General features: G+C 46.1%; 1 protein-coding gene across 1 annotated transcript in view; it reads left to right on the top strand.

Annotated features, from left to right (window-relative positions):
* Window positions 1-244: 244 nt before the first annotated feature.
* WNT3A (Wnt family member 3A) overlaps window positions 245-14930 on the top strand; it is an 87611-nt gene continuing 72925 nt past the window's right edge. Inside the window, exon 1 of the mRNA XM_063323842.1 lies at window positions 245-315. Within this exon, the coding sequence (XP_063179912.1) occupies window positions 245-315 (71 nt within the window). The remainder of the gene's footprint in view (window positions 316-14930) is intronic.

Raw genomic sequence — 14930 nt, forward strand, 5'->3', positions numbered from 1 at the left:
GCCTTCAGTGTCTTGGCTGAGAGAAGAGTTTTTTACCTCTCTGAGATTTTTTTTTTCCTTGAGAGTAGTAGAGGAAGCAAAGAGAGGATTTACCTGGTCGGGTTGAGTTCACTTCATTTGACTTTTTTTTTTTAAATTATTGTTATTATTATTATTAAAATAATCATCCTGCCTCAGAAGAAAGGAAGGTTTTTGGCAACTCTGGTTAAAAAAAAAAAAAAAAAAGAAAGACAACTTTTCATCAATGGCCTCTTTTGGATATTTCCTGTTTCTTTGTGGGTTGAGTCAGGCTCTGTCAAGTTACCCAATCTGGTGGTAAGTTTTATTCTTCTTCTTTTTTTTTTTTCTCTCATTTTCATTTATTTTTCCCCTCCTCGTTTTCTCTGCAACCCCTGTGCTTAAGATGACTTGAAATTCTCCTTTCGTTGCCACTCAGCTAAAGAGGTGGGATTGTTCCAGCGCCAGCAAGTTCTTAGAACCTGCATTTCACCTCTTTTATTTATGCATTCACTTTGTTTATTTTGACTGGGTTATACCTGATCTCTCCTTCTCCTACTGTAAAAGAGAGAGAGCGAGCGAGAGCGATCGGAAAGTTATTTTTTTTTTTTAAGTGCTTTGATCCTCTCCTGTGAAGAACAAAAGGCGCTGCCTGAATTAAAGAGATAATGATACAAGTTGACATGAGCATTTCAAGGTGATTTCGAGCTAGTCAGGTGGAAGGAAGGGGGGGAAAAGGATGAAAACGTATATTATTTTTTCCCTTCGTTTTAAGGAATATTTAGGGGAAAACAGGGAAAAAAAAACGGGGGGGGGGGAAGGGAAAGAAAGAGAAAAGAGGTGAGAGGAGGCTGAACAACCTGGTCTGGTTCTGGAAAGGCAGAACAGGGAGCAGAGACGGGGCTGGGCGATGCTGCCGCGGAGCTGCCCCGCGCAAGATCGGCAGGGACCTGCGCACCTCCTTTTCCCCCGGGATAACGCACTTTTTTTGTCCGCCTTGCAGCTCGTTTTACGGTTTTGGGCTGGTTTTGGTGTTGTTTTTATTTTCCGCGCTTTGCGCCCTACGCCTTTAAGAGCTTTTTTTCTCTCTCTCCCCCACAAAAAGCAAATGGTGCTGGGCAAGGCATGTAACTGCAAGATCTGCTCTAATTACCCCGCGGAGGTAATTGGGCTCAGGGAAGCCCTAGCTCTGCAGGCAGCTGGCGGAGGAGCGCGGAGGAAGCGCGGAGCGGAGAGGCGCGGGGGAAGCGGCGGGGCTCCGCGCTCTGCCGCCGGCTGCGCGGGTGCGGAGCTGCCCGGCGTTAGGGAGCTGCCCCCGGGTTAAGGAGCCGCCAGCTCCGCGCCCGCGGAGGGGAAAGCAGGCTGCGTGGCCCTAACGCGGAGCAGGGACCGCTCCGCACCCGGGGCGGTGCTGCAAATAACTCAGAAGCGTCCAAAAAAAAAGAGAAATACTTCTAAAAATAATAATTAATTATTTTTTTAAGTGCACTTGATCTCTGCCCACCCACCCACCAGCCCCCCTCCCCGCCCCCATCTGCCGTTAGCGGGGTTCAGGTGGGATGGGCGGTGAGCGGGGGCCGCGGGCGCGGTACCCCCCGCGCTGCCCGGCGTTACAGAGGTGAGGGGTGTTGAAGGCAGCCGCTCCAACTATTTCAGGTATGTCTGAAAGCAGGGAATTCGTTGGGATGGGAGAAAAAAAAAAAAAAAAAAAAAGCAATAAAATGCAAATGTGTTCTTGGGAAGACAGGCAGAAAGAGCACCTGGACGGGAGTCATTAAAAAGCAATCTTTTATTCCCAGCCACCATCTAACTTATAATTAGAAACTCCGGTTGCATTCCTGATTGGAGAAGGAAACGCATTCCTCTAATACCAACATAAATATTCCCTTGTCACCAACCGAGGAGGGCAGAGCGGAGCGGCCGCGTCCCCGCGTCCCCGTCCCCGCCGCAGCGACCCCGCAGCCCCGAGGTGCGCGACAGGCGGCTCTCGGACCAGGGTGGGGGAAAGGGCAGGGAAGGAGGCGATGGAGAGGGGGACAGGAGGGGACAGGAGGTGCCTTCCCAAGCCGGGGCATCAGGTGTGTGCAGGGGGACCGCAGCGGCGACTTTTTGGGGAGGTTTTAGGTGTTGTGGTTTGGTTTTGGGGTTTTGTTTTTTTTTTTTTCCTTTTTCCATCTTTCCCCGCTGCCAACCAGCGGTTTTCCAAGGTTCTTTCGCAAAGAGAGCAAAGCCCCCTCAGGCCATGGAAATGCAAAAGAGGTTTTGATTGGGGTGGGGGAGACGGAGGAGTTCCCCCTCTCGCACACAGACACACAGCCCTTTCCCTCTTTATTTATCCTCAAGCGAGTTATAAACCCAGGGCCACCCCGCTGGCTGGAGGTGGGAGACAGCCCTAGGGACGGGCCAGGCGGAGGCTGGAGGGGGACACAGGGGTCCCCCGGACGTACCCGGGAGCATCCCAACATCGGGAGTGCAGGTTCTTTTCTCCTCATCAAGAACAACCTGCTCCCAAACCAGCTAATTTAGCCAATCTATTGCGCTTAATATTTTATTTTAATTTAATTTCGTTCTTTTCTTTCTTTTTGGAGGGGTTTTGTTGTTGGTTTTTTTTTCTTTTGGGGTTTGTTTTTTTTTTAGTCTGGTAGTTCAAGCAGCAAACATCTCATCTCAACCATCTCTGTTTAAAGCCTCCCCTATATTAGCTCATAGTGACTTGACTGCTTACAACAGAAAATCCATAATTTACCATCCCCAAATTGTTCCCCCCCTCCAATAGTAGTTTCCAATTAAAGCGTAAACTCATCCTAAAGCACATAGAGCTACGGATATTTCCTTTGTTTTTAGCATCAAGACAATTTGTGCAAAAGCGCAGACTGAGAAACGATATTCTCCTGTAGGTTTGGGTTAATTATTCTCCCAAAGAAAAGAAGTTCAGGGAAACATTGAGTGTGTGTTTGTCAGGGGGAGCAAGCAGACATGTGTCTGCTCCTGTAATTTCTGTCTACCTTTTAATAGGGCTCCATACTTGGCTGAGCTGTTTAAATTGCTGTTCCCACCATGGCATAGGGGCACGGGTTTAAAATCAGGCCACACAGTGCTGGTGGCCTCCGCACAGCCCCGGATGCGTGGTACCACCTTCGGAAAAAGTTCAGTGGAGCAAAAGGGAAAAAGATCCCCCCAGAGCAATGATGCTCTCGCACGCCATCCATGTCCTTTCAGCGACGATGGGCTAGAAAGCTACGGGAGCTTCTTAAAAATAGAAAATTCCCAAATAACCTATTTAGAGAGGGATGAAATAGGCTTTTAAAACAATGTTTCAAAATCATGAAAGAAGAGGGTGCTGTTTCTTCTTGGGACTGACGTGGCAAGTTTTTAGGGATGTGCTGGTGTGATTTATTGCGGCACAGTAACCCCACAGGACCTTCTCCAACGTTGCCCTGTTCAACCTAAAGGAGCTACTGGTAGAAGCAACAGGCTTTTCCGCACCCAGGGGGCCAGATTAAGAGCAAAAATGTTGTTTGTTTTTTTTTTTTTTAAACCTTAGTGCTGTTCATTTTTTGGTTTGTCTTTAAAAAAAAAAAAAGAGACCAGAGTGAGTGAAGGAAGATTTACAAAATTCAGAAGCAGAATTCATGGGTGGGAGAGGATTAGATGTAACCTGTCCCCTGGCCTGTGGGGATCTGGGGTCCGTGTGGAGTCACAGTAGCAGCACAAATGACAACTTTTTCCACCTAACTTGCACTGCCTTGGCTGACTGGCTGCACATGGAATGGAAAAGGCATTGTATTTTACTTTTTAATCCGTGGCATGAGGTCTGACTTGGTCTGAGGACAGCCAGAGTACAGAAATGATTCAGAAGGGAGAAGAGGTTCGTTCAGGAGGAAAAAAAATAGTGATAAAAATTAACACAGAGCTTCAATGCTGGGGCTCTTGACCTCCTGTAGCCCAGGAGGCTGGAACTAGGGGAGGTGATCACAGGAGAGGATGTCTGGGCTGAACTGGAAGTACAGGTAGACCTCTTCACCATGGGAGGAACCTGCCAACTGGCACCTCAAATGTCACCCTTCCTGGGGTGTGAGGCAGCTTGGTGCATGCTGAGGGATGCAGGTGGTTAAAGCTTGTGCCTGGAGAGGGACTGGAAGAGGACATCTTACAGGAGGTCCCATGTGGCTGGGACCTCATGTGGTGGCATCACTTTGGGCGGTGAAGTCTGTCCCTTCCTCTGTTCTGCTGGTTGTGGTGGAGATCCCATCTCCTCTGCTGCTCTCTGTAATGCCTGTATCGTGTTCTAAGTAGGATGGGATGAGATTGGCCCCATAATGAACTGGTCAAGAAAATGAGCCATAACAAGTAGTGGCAGAGGGGATGCAGTGTTACTGGAGATGTCAGGCTGGTATTTGGAAAGTGGTCATGAAGGATGTATGTTAGGAATATTTTCCTGGCTGGGACCTGTGTTTGCTCTTGGCTTCTTATTGCTTATTCCCCAAGATGGGTCACAGAAGCTGTGTTGGTTGAATCATCCATGTAGGATGAAGCAGCCAAAGCCCGTGATATCCTGCTGTCATGGTTTGGGCCTCAAACCAGGACACCTGTAGTAGCCACTTTACAGCCTGTGAGGATGGAGAAAGTGGTCTAAAAGATCTTTCCATCTCTATCTTTTGTGATTCAGGAAATGTAAGTGCATGGGAGCAGGGTGGGAGGGAGCCTTGCCAACAGAAAGACAAGTAACCTGGTGGCATTACTCCAGCAATACACAGGTGCAACACCTGAACGTGTCCCTGTCAGAGTTTGATGGCATCATCTCAATAAAAGCAGCTGCATGGATGAAGTCCTGGCTTGTGACCTGGTTCAGGTCTCTCCTGGGATCTGTCCCCCTTGGGATGGGTGGAACAGCCCCCAGTTTGCACTGGGGTGGGTGAAAGTAAGGCCAGGTTTGGGATCCCATGACAAACATGATCCTCCTTTTCTTGCAAATCCTGGAGACTCAAGCTGAGTCTTGGCAGGCTCCACACTTGAGAAAGCAAAGCTTAGGTTTGGCAGAGAGCAACCGTGTTAAGTGAGAGATGATCATCCCTCGTTAGCCAGGAGGGAGGCAGAGCCTTGGAAGGTCACCCAAGGGACAGCGTGAGCCATGTGCGTTGGCACCAGAGCTCCTAAAGCAATCTCTAGAGCTCGTAAATATGAATTGCATCTACCCACTTCTCTACTCGATTAGCCGGAGTTGAGGATTTTGACATTTCCGAGGTGATGGCATTTGTCTTCATTTCCTCTGCTTCTGCAGCCGTGGGGCGATGTCAAACAGCTGCCGTGCTCCTCTGCAGAGGTGGCTGCATTTCAGCTCTACGCGGTGCAATCCCCGTACATGTGGCCCTCTCCCACCCTTGCCCCAAGGCTTGGGAATTGTCTTTACATACATGCGTCTGTGTTACAACAGTATCTTACATGGCCCCGTTTTGCCAGGCAACGTATAATCACGGAATGATGTTTTAGCCTATTCTTGGATATCAACTCACCCACCAGCTTGGATTTTCTGGAACACAGCATGGGGGATTGGCCCCCAAGCAGCAATGGGGACGGAGGGCACCTGGGTCAAGGAGATCTTGTTGTGTAGACGTAAACAGTAGAAAACAGCCCTTAGCTGGTCCATGCATAGGGTATAGTGTGCAAAGGGTAAGGGACATATTTTCCCATCTCCGTTTTTTCATGGTGGGACCGGAAAAACAGACTCTGATGGTATTTATGTTGTTCCTGGGACAGTCCAGGCATGGAGGAGCTGTGCTGGTAAGATTGAATGACCAGACCAAGATCACACAAGAAGCCTTTTTCATGGCAGAAATTGGAAATTTTGCAAGGTCTTAGCAAGAATCCCCTGTTTCAAACATGGGGAGGGCTGGGACTCTCCCAGCGACCACAGTGTGTGCTAAAGAAGTGCCCTTGTCTTCTCAGATTTTAGACTGATTTAATTAGATTGTGTTGTCCTGCTACATATTCACTTGATTTTTTTTTTCTTTCAATTTTAAGAGGATTTTATTAGATAAATTAACCTGAAAATTAGCAACTTGATATTCAAAGCATGGAACGAGCTCATTGCTTCAAACAAGCAAGCCTCTCCTAACTAAGATAAGGAAAAGCAAATAATTTTGTTCCCCAGACCTTTTCAGGTAGCCCCAGAGGCAAAATATATCCTTTACAGACATTTGAACACCTCTAAGACTTCTCATCTGAAAACCTTTGAACACCTACTAACACGGCTTAAGCTCTGGTATGGGCCCAGGAAGGGAGAGGAAGTTTTTTATTCCTGCTTTGCAGGTGGGTAAGCAGAGGTGGAAGAATTTAAAGGCCCTGCCCAGGCCCTTGCAATGAGCCTGCAGCAGGGCTGGGTGTAGCACTTGGTTGTCCAGTTCACCAGGGGAAGGCAGGTCTTTTCGTCTTTCTAAAGACTTTCTGCACATACCCTGTGTCCTTGGGTGCTATTGCAGCGCAGAGCACCAGGGCAGGGTAAAGAAGTGTCTGCTTCAGGGCCAGTAGACGCTAATGAAATAGGTGGGTTCTGTTCTCCTCTCTGAGCACCTGTGCGACCTAGATGAGTCATTTCACTTGTGCATGTGGCATTTCTTTTCCCAGACTCAGCTCTACGGCTAGACCTGCTGTAGGTAGAGTAGATGAAATAGGGGGATGCCCATAGCCCTTCTTTCTGTTGGCCAAAAAAGACTTTTTGACTCTTCCCTCTAAAGGGTCAGGCTGGAAGAGCCTTGACTTTGGCTGTGAGTTTGTGGTCTTTCCTAGGAAAGAAAAGTCAAGGAATGATGATTGTACCAGTGGAAATGAGGCTGACTCACTGGTGTCTCCATCCCACATCTATGGGATCCCTTTCCTGCTTGCATCTTGCTTCCTGCAACTGGGATGAGCCAACTTGACTCCAGCCCTGCAGCAATGCTGTTGCTTTTCCAGACAGGGAATGCCACTCTCTGCACCTCTTCCCTTGTTGGCGGTGCTTAGCAGGGGTGCAAAGCAGCAGGGGAAGGAGACTGTCCTGTGCTAGACCTCAGGAGGAGCAGATGTTTTTTCTTTGCCTGTATGGGACAAGCACAAGAAAAGCCCAATGCGACAACCATGGGTTGATATGCTTGCTTCCCCCTTGCTCAGCATCTGTGCTCGAGTTCCTCGAATGCATGATTCAAATAGACCAGCCGCATTTCAAAGGACTTTATTGGGCATAATGATAGCACTTAACAAGTATTGCACAAGTGTGTCAGAGGGGGAATCCTCCGGGCTCTGAGTCACGGATGCTCCATTTGGACAGCCGAGTTGTACGTGGTATGACAAAGGCAGTTGGTTGTGCGATGAGCACACAGTCTCATCCCCAGGGCCTCCTGCGAGCAAGGACGAACTGGCCCTACTCTCACTAACACTCATCTTGAAATTTCCTTCCCAGAGCAGGACCAGACTCATGATCTTGCTCTGGATCCCAAAGGAAACCCTGCAGGGCCAAAGAATGCAGCTGGGAAGAGGGGAGGTGAAGCATGCAAGAAGTCTGGAGACCATTGCTGCAAAGATGGAGAAGTACTATCTAGGCTCAAAATAGCAACCCACTGCCTTCTGGTGATGTGGAGCTTGGTGCTTTCTGCCTAGTCAGGTGGTGGCAGGTGCTGAGGTGATGGCGCCAGTTAAAACCACTGAAATATAGTGGAAAGGAAGGGGAAATAACAGCGGGAGAAGTATCAACCAGAGCACGTATGTCTTGTCCACATGCTCAGCTAAGGCTGGATGGGGCACAGTCCCAGGGCTGCAGCAAGAGCTATTTCCATCCTGTCTTACTAAACCCATCTCTGCTTTGCTGACACCACCAAGAGCCAAATGAAAGTCCAGGGTCCATAAGAGCCAAGACAGGTCAGTGTGGCTTAATAATGAAATGACAGGAATACTCAGGAAACTCTGTAAGTACAGGAGACCTCCCATGACATATCCACCAGGGCTTTGCTGGATCAGGTGCAGGGTTGGTCTTGCAGAAAAGCCACTCTTGAAACTGTCTATACCAACTGTTTCCATTTAGCTTGGGCCATTCATAATGCTTTTCTCCCCTTCTGTCTCTTTAAAAGTGGCAAGGTTTGCTTTAAGTCCTGTTGCCACTTCAGCACAACATGCAAAAATGCATCAATTCATCAGTTCACTCCAAATTCTACTGGTGCTTGCAAAAAACAAGGGAAGGGAAGAAGAACCAATACATTAACTCTCTTGTTCTGAACTCCTAACATAGGGCACTGCTTTTAAAAGCAGCCTGTAAACAAGGGGAGAGCATTATGCATCACAAAGATCTTGTTTGCCTCTTTTCCTTGTTTGTCACCTGCATATTCACAGTCCCCTTCCCACTTGGATGTTGCTGATACCCAGAGAGCGCTTTGCATTTGTAGAGCCTGGGCCATCAAAGGAGTTTAAGGTGCCTTTGGTCTCCTCATCACAGTTTCTGTTCTGGTATAAATAATACTCAGTTATACTTTATATCGGTGTAGTGATAATTCTTAGCAGGGATGCTGTTACTCTTTTCCAACATGGATATTCCTCCACACTCTATTAGTATGAAATGCTTTTCTGTCACTGCATCTTTGCACATTCTCAGGCATTGTCAACAAGGTCACGTCATAGCATGCGGGCTGGTTCTGTTCTCACATCACAGGCCTCACAAGACACCACAGATATTTGGGATGGACAGCTCTCTTCTTCCATGGAGGATCTGTAGGCTCAAAGTGTGTTGGAGTGTAGGTTTGCGTAGAAGGCTCTGAGAGTGCCTTGAGCTCAGATCATGGTAGACTCTTACTTTTCTGGGCTGGCCTCATGTCTATCACAGATTATGGAAACTCTCCTAGTCACCATGCATCAATCCTAGTGGTCAGTTTAAGCATGACTTCCAGGAAATACATCTAGTAGTCTGAAAAAGATGCCTGGGTTCCCATCAGGGGCCCATGCATAGGTTCTACTTCCAGTTAAGATGCCCAGTGGCATCCTGGCTGTCCTCAGAGGCCTGGCAGGGACTGTATACTATCCACTGGTGGCACACTCCTTTCTCAGCAGCAGATGGAGGCCAGTCGAGGAAACCCCAGAGCATCCCAGTGTCACTTGATACCTATCTGCAGGCAACTGAGCAAAACCTCGGGGTGGAATTCTTTCCAGCTATGACATGCCTGCAATTTCAATGTCTCCATCCAAGGCAGGTGCTCTTGGCTCCTTTCATTGATGGGGAGAAGTGGGCACTTTCTTATGGTGCAATTCATGTCTCAGTCATTCGATTGAGCTTCACTGGTGAAATCCTCTGCGTCTGTGGAGGAGTTGAGGCAACCAGCTCAGAGATATCTCCACCACTGTCATCCAGGTTTAGTCAGATTATACCCAAAACAGGGAATCCTCTTTGAGAGTTTGCTCATTTGCCTATTTCCTAGCTGTTAAAATATGAGCTTTATTTCTAATTTCCATTGTCTGGCCTAATTTCACATGGCTAAAATCGAGTCGTGGACTTTTTCTCCGTCATTTTCCTGTATTTTAACAAGCTCTTCAGCGTTTAGTGCTCACTGGTGTATTGGAAAGGGTGCAGCCATGGCGTGCTATTGCAGGAATGTGCATGCTATCCAAGCGGGTACTAAAAACCTCTGGGCCACCCCTCTCCTCAGCAAATTCACATCAACTTGTATTTTGTCATGTCTCAGCATAGCTACTGAAAGCCTAAGCAGTTTGAGTGTTTTGCAGCTTTCTCTGTAACATATTTAATCCTGCCTCTAATCAAGCACTCTCTAGAGCACAAATACTTCTTCCTAGTGCTCTTTATCCTCAAAAACATCCAGAGTCTCCTACCATCCTCCAACCACATCCACTCAAGCTTGTAATAGAACTTAATCTCAAAACTTTTTAAACAGAGATATAAAATGTCTTTCTTGCTTCCCTATCATGGCAGTTATCTCAGCAGAGGACATGATTACTCTTATTAATGCAAAAGTTGTATCTGCATTTCAGAGAAGTCTTCTGACTTTGTTTTACTTTCGGTTTTCTGAAATCAGACCGCTTTTTTTCCCAGTCTATATCTCTTAATTTCACTTTCCAGCTTCGTATTTCTTCTACATCTCTTTTGGAAGATGCAGTTTAATGCCAGAGGTTATGCACATTCAGGTTTCCAAGGAAGCTGTTATTCAGAAGATCTCACATTGTGGGACGGAGCAGCAAGAAAAGGCAGAGCCCACCTCTGCTACAGCCAGGCCTGTGAAACAAAGCCAAACAGCACTGCACAGAGCAGGAGTTTCTTCTGCTTCCAAAAGGGTTCACCTTGTCTAATAGAGATATTTAGTAAGGGGTGGGAAGGCAGGACTGAAACTCCTTGAGCAGTTGCCAAGCCTACCATTCAGTTTGTCCCTCTGCCCCCAGAAGAACAACAATAGAGCCTGTTGCTAGACAGTGTTGTGTGGCATGACAGAAAGCAACTCTAAATCCTTTGCAGGCTGAGGGACACACTTAAGGGAGCATTTCCACTTTTTTACGAGCCTACAGTAGCCGTGAAGAAACGGGAGAGTCTAAGCTCTTGCTGGACAGGTAGAACTCCATTCGAAGCCCAGTGAAGACTGGGAAAACACCACTGGGAATCTGGTAAGATTCATAGAATTTACTGGGAGACGCACAGTTCCTTTAGGGGCATAAAAATCTGGTTAATGCTGATTTTTTGGAGATGCAGGTTTGATTCCTATTCCTTCTGGAGGGAGAATCATCTTGTTGCTTTAGCAGTCTCTAGCCAAATTTTCTTTAGAGTTATTGGCAAGAAATAGGATGCAACTCATCTGACATATGTTAGACCTTTACTTTCAGATAAGATGAATCACATGCCAGCTGTGCCAGTTTTCTCACCATTGCCTGCAAAAGGATCCTGGATGACTACATCAGACAAAGATATCTCCTTTTAAACAGATGAATTCAGCTTCTTTTTTTTTTTTTTTTTCGTTTTGAACACACTCCTAAAGGCTAGGAGCATCTAGGCATTTTATGATCTACGTAGACATGTAGAATACTGAAAGAGGATACTTCCATTGGAAGACCCTTTTGAAAATCCTGGTGGGCATTGCTTTACATCTTTAGGGACCGAATTACCTTTAAAAACCCATCACTTGAAGTCCTGGTGTTGCATTCCACATATTTATAGAAGAGCTGAGCATAAATACCATTGCTCAGAAGGGTGTTTGAAGGGAATTCTTATGAAGTATCCATTTCTTGCATATTATTCCATGGGAAGAGCAGACCTGATGCATTTGTCGTGAAATAATTTGCTTTACCAATCCAAACCAGAAGATCTGGGTACCTCATTTGATCCTGTGTACCACAGGAGTGCTGCCTCACCTTGTGGCTTTGTAATGCTGGTGGAGAGCCACCCTGGAGGCCCAGGGAACAGTACTCTTTGAAGAAATGTAGATGCTGGGAAGAAGGACTAAAGATATTTTGAAGTGTGTGTTGATATAGTCTATTATTTTCTGGCAGTGAGGGGTCCAGGGACTGGGAGGCTCAGTCCAGCCTGGCTCATTCATCAGCTGGCTTGAACAGGGTGTGCTGATTTTTTTTCAAGGCCTTGATACACTCTCATTTACAAATAGTGTAAATCTACAGAGAAAAAAGCGGCAGCCTGATCTCCAGGGCCTGAAAGCATTAGCAGAGGTGAAGTTTGGTCACCATCTGGAAAGATTTGCTGGTGGAAGTGCTCACACAGCACAATAAAAGGCTAAGCGGAAAAGGACCAAAGAAGTGAAGTGCAAGGCTATTGAGACACATAATTCTTGCTTTATGCCTTAGACTTATTGACTGCATTGCTGCAACCTGATCATTTAACTGATTTTACTGAGCTGCCCCTTGTCAATGGATTGCAGTGACTGGTCCATGAATACCCTTAGCTCAATCTGAATGTCAGTAAAAGTGGATTAACTCCATTGCTTTTATTGAAGTGCTTATTTCTCCTCACTGTGCCACAGAGAGAACAGAAGTTAAGCAGGACAAATTTAGCTGTCTAACTGTTAGAAACCTTAGGTTAGCTGAGATGCATCTCACTACATGTTTGCCGTAATAGGTATAACAACTTCTGCCATTATTAAATCATCTCATCCATCCTCGTGTGCCCCAGGCTGGATTAAATATACCTAAATCAAAATTGTGAAGAAGTAATGGATATAAGAGGTAGTTAGCACCAAGCCATTACTAACAAGAATATCAGCTGGATAAGGAAGGAGCGGCTGGATCACAGCCTTTTTCTAACAGAACAGGTCATGGATATTAGTGGATTGATTGCAAAACCTAAAAGTCACTTACGACACAAGACTAAGGGCACAGTGGGAACTAGTTTTTGCCTGAAAGAGTATAAGGTCCAGACAGATGGAGCAAACAACTGAGTTGAAAGAGAATAGATAAGACACATTAGCAGAAGATTGGGAATCAGACAGGGAAATGCTAATTCAGTGGCCACTGAGATCCGTGGTGCAACTTGCCCACAGGCATATGGGAAGTTTGTGATAGAAAGGAGCACTGAGTCCATCTGTCCTGCTGACGTAATGTGTAGTCTCAGTCTCCTGGTGAATGAAAGGTTCAAGCTCAGTCATAATACAAGTGAGTTGCCAGTACAGCTTTCTAACAGCTCCACTAAAATTAGAAGTAAACTGTCATGTTTACCAGAAGAGTGTCTAAACTGTAGTACAGAAAGTAATTCAAGGGTTATATAGTCTAGCACATATTTACAGCCTCAGACACAGTGGTGATGTCTGCCACCAACTAGTGATGCTGGTGCTCCTGTTGCCTCTGACACCGGTACTCAGACAGAATAAAATGAGAAATTCTGTCCTGCACAGAAGCTTCAGAAGTATGGCAATACTATCTTGGAAATGCTACATTAGGAAGAATTAGAAGAAACTCTGAGGGTGGTGAGGCACTGGAACAGGCTGCTCAGAGAGGTTAAGGGTGCCCCATCCCTGGAGGTGTTCAAGGCCAGGCTGGATGGGGCTTTGAGTAATCAGGTCTAGTGGGAGGTGTCCCTGACCATGTCAGGGGGGTTGTAACTCCATGATCTTTAAGATCCCTTCCAACTCTAACCATTCTATGATTCTATAATTCTATGAACACGGGCTCTTGTTTGGATTCTTGCATGCAAGAGTCCAGTTTTGTCCATCCTATTGTACAAGAAGGGTAGGGCAATATGCAAGACCTTGGTTATCTAATGAATTGCAGACTCTGTGATGAACCAAGGGAAAAAAGATAACTCAGGGGCTAAAGCATATTCTACAATTCTATGTTTCTGTGACATGAGATCTCTCATTATATCCCTTCTCTGCCCTCCACAAGCCTAAACAAATGGCTTGGTGACCTGGACAGATGAGAATCAGAAATCTGGAAAACAAGAGAGTTTCCTACAGCCTCTGTCACAGGCAGGCTGCACACATCCCATTTCAGTGGACGGTATGGGGTCACTGAGCAGAGCTGGAGGTACAGGAGGAAAAACTGTACTGGAGTTACTTTGACTCACTGTTTCAAAAAAAAAAAAACCACACTGAGGTAAGGATAACATCCAGGGTGGCTGGACACACGTGAGTCAGTACAACAGAGACCATGAGCAAAGAGTTTAGGTTTGGTCACTCTATTGTAGAGACCTACATAATGCTTACGCACTGCAGCCATGCTGAGTAGGATTTGTCATACTCCATCTCTGAGCTGGACATCTCATCTGGGGTAGTCATCTAAGCTCCCTTCCTAGTCAATGAATGAGGGCTGAGACTTCCTTACTGTGATTCATCAGATCTATCTTTGACGTAAATCTTTGGATGCAATGGCTCTCTGTAGCAGCTGATCTCTCTATGTTGGTGGTCAAAAGAAACAAGATGACTAGTTGGGTGCCTGACTTCTGGATGAACAGGTTTAGGTCAAATGCTCTAACTATCATGTCCAAATCCTTGTGTTCATCCTTCCCACAGCTGTGTGACTCCATGGACAAGGATTATGTATTTCTGCAAAAGTCTTTCCCTTTTGGTTTTCTACGGTGCTAGCTTACAATGCAAAGGCTGATTCAAGAAAAGTGCTCTTGCAGAAGCAAAATTCATCAAAGAAATAGTAATCTGGACTGATTTTTGTAACCAGTTATGAGATCTCAGGTGGAGGTACCGTGACAGAGACCACCCTCAAGGCCAATCACAATTCTGAAATCACTGCAGCAAGAGTCACCAACTCATATTATCTTCTCCTGAGCTTGAGATTTTTATGGTTCTGCTGACCTTGCTGATAAAATCTGTACAAATTCATTCACACACTTGTGCTGTCTAGTCCTCAAATTCCCAGACTATTTCTGTTACTGTGAATGAGGAAGAGTTTGGCTTATCTTAAATTTCCTTGATCTTAAAGATGTCAGGAAAGATGCCTGGGATTTTCTTTGATGCCAGATGAATACGGTGGCATCAATATAATGGCAAAGTGAGAGAAGTGATGTGAACATACCTCTAAACTGCCTAAATTTTAGGTCTCTATATAGGTTTTGCTATTAAAACTGTCTGAGTGCTAAGTTAGGCATGAACTTAGCCCTAGGCACTACTATGCTAAGTTAGACTTTATTATTAATATTAGGAGACAATAGATGGAGACACCTCAGGTGTAATTTGTGTAACTTTCAAACAGTGTCGACCCCCTCTTCTGTGAAGTTATGGCCCTTCCAAAGTGTTTAAAATGCAGACCTGTAATTGTAAGGGGAGAGCTGGTGCAAAGTGACTGATGTCTTTCAGGGCACGTGCTTCACGGTCCCTGAGGGGCTGACAGGCTGGGGGCAAGGAGGTGCTCATGGAAGAGCTCTCAGATGCGTTGCTCCTCTGCTCCATCTCTTGCAACTTGTTTCTGCATGAACCATGGCTTAAGCAATCCTGCTGCCTGTCCGTTTGTCCCCCTAA

Source organism: Chroicocephalus ridibundus, chromosome 2 (assembly GCF_963924245.1).
Source record: "Chroicocephalus ridibundus chromosome 2, bChrRid1.1, whole genome shotgun sequence".
Classification (NCBI taxonomy): domain Eukaryota; kingdom Metazoa; phylum Chordata; class Aves; order Charadriiformes; family Laridae; genus Chroicocephalus; species Chroicocephalus ridibundus.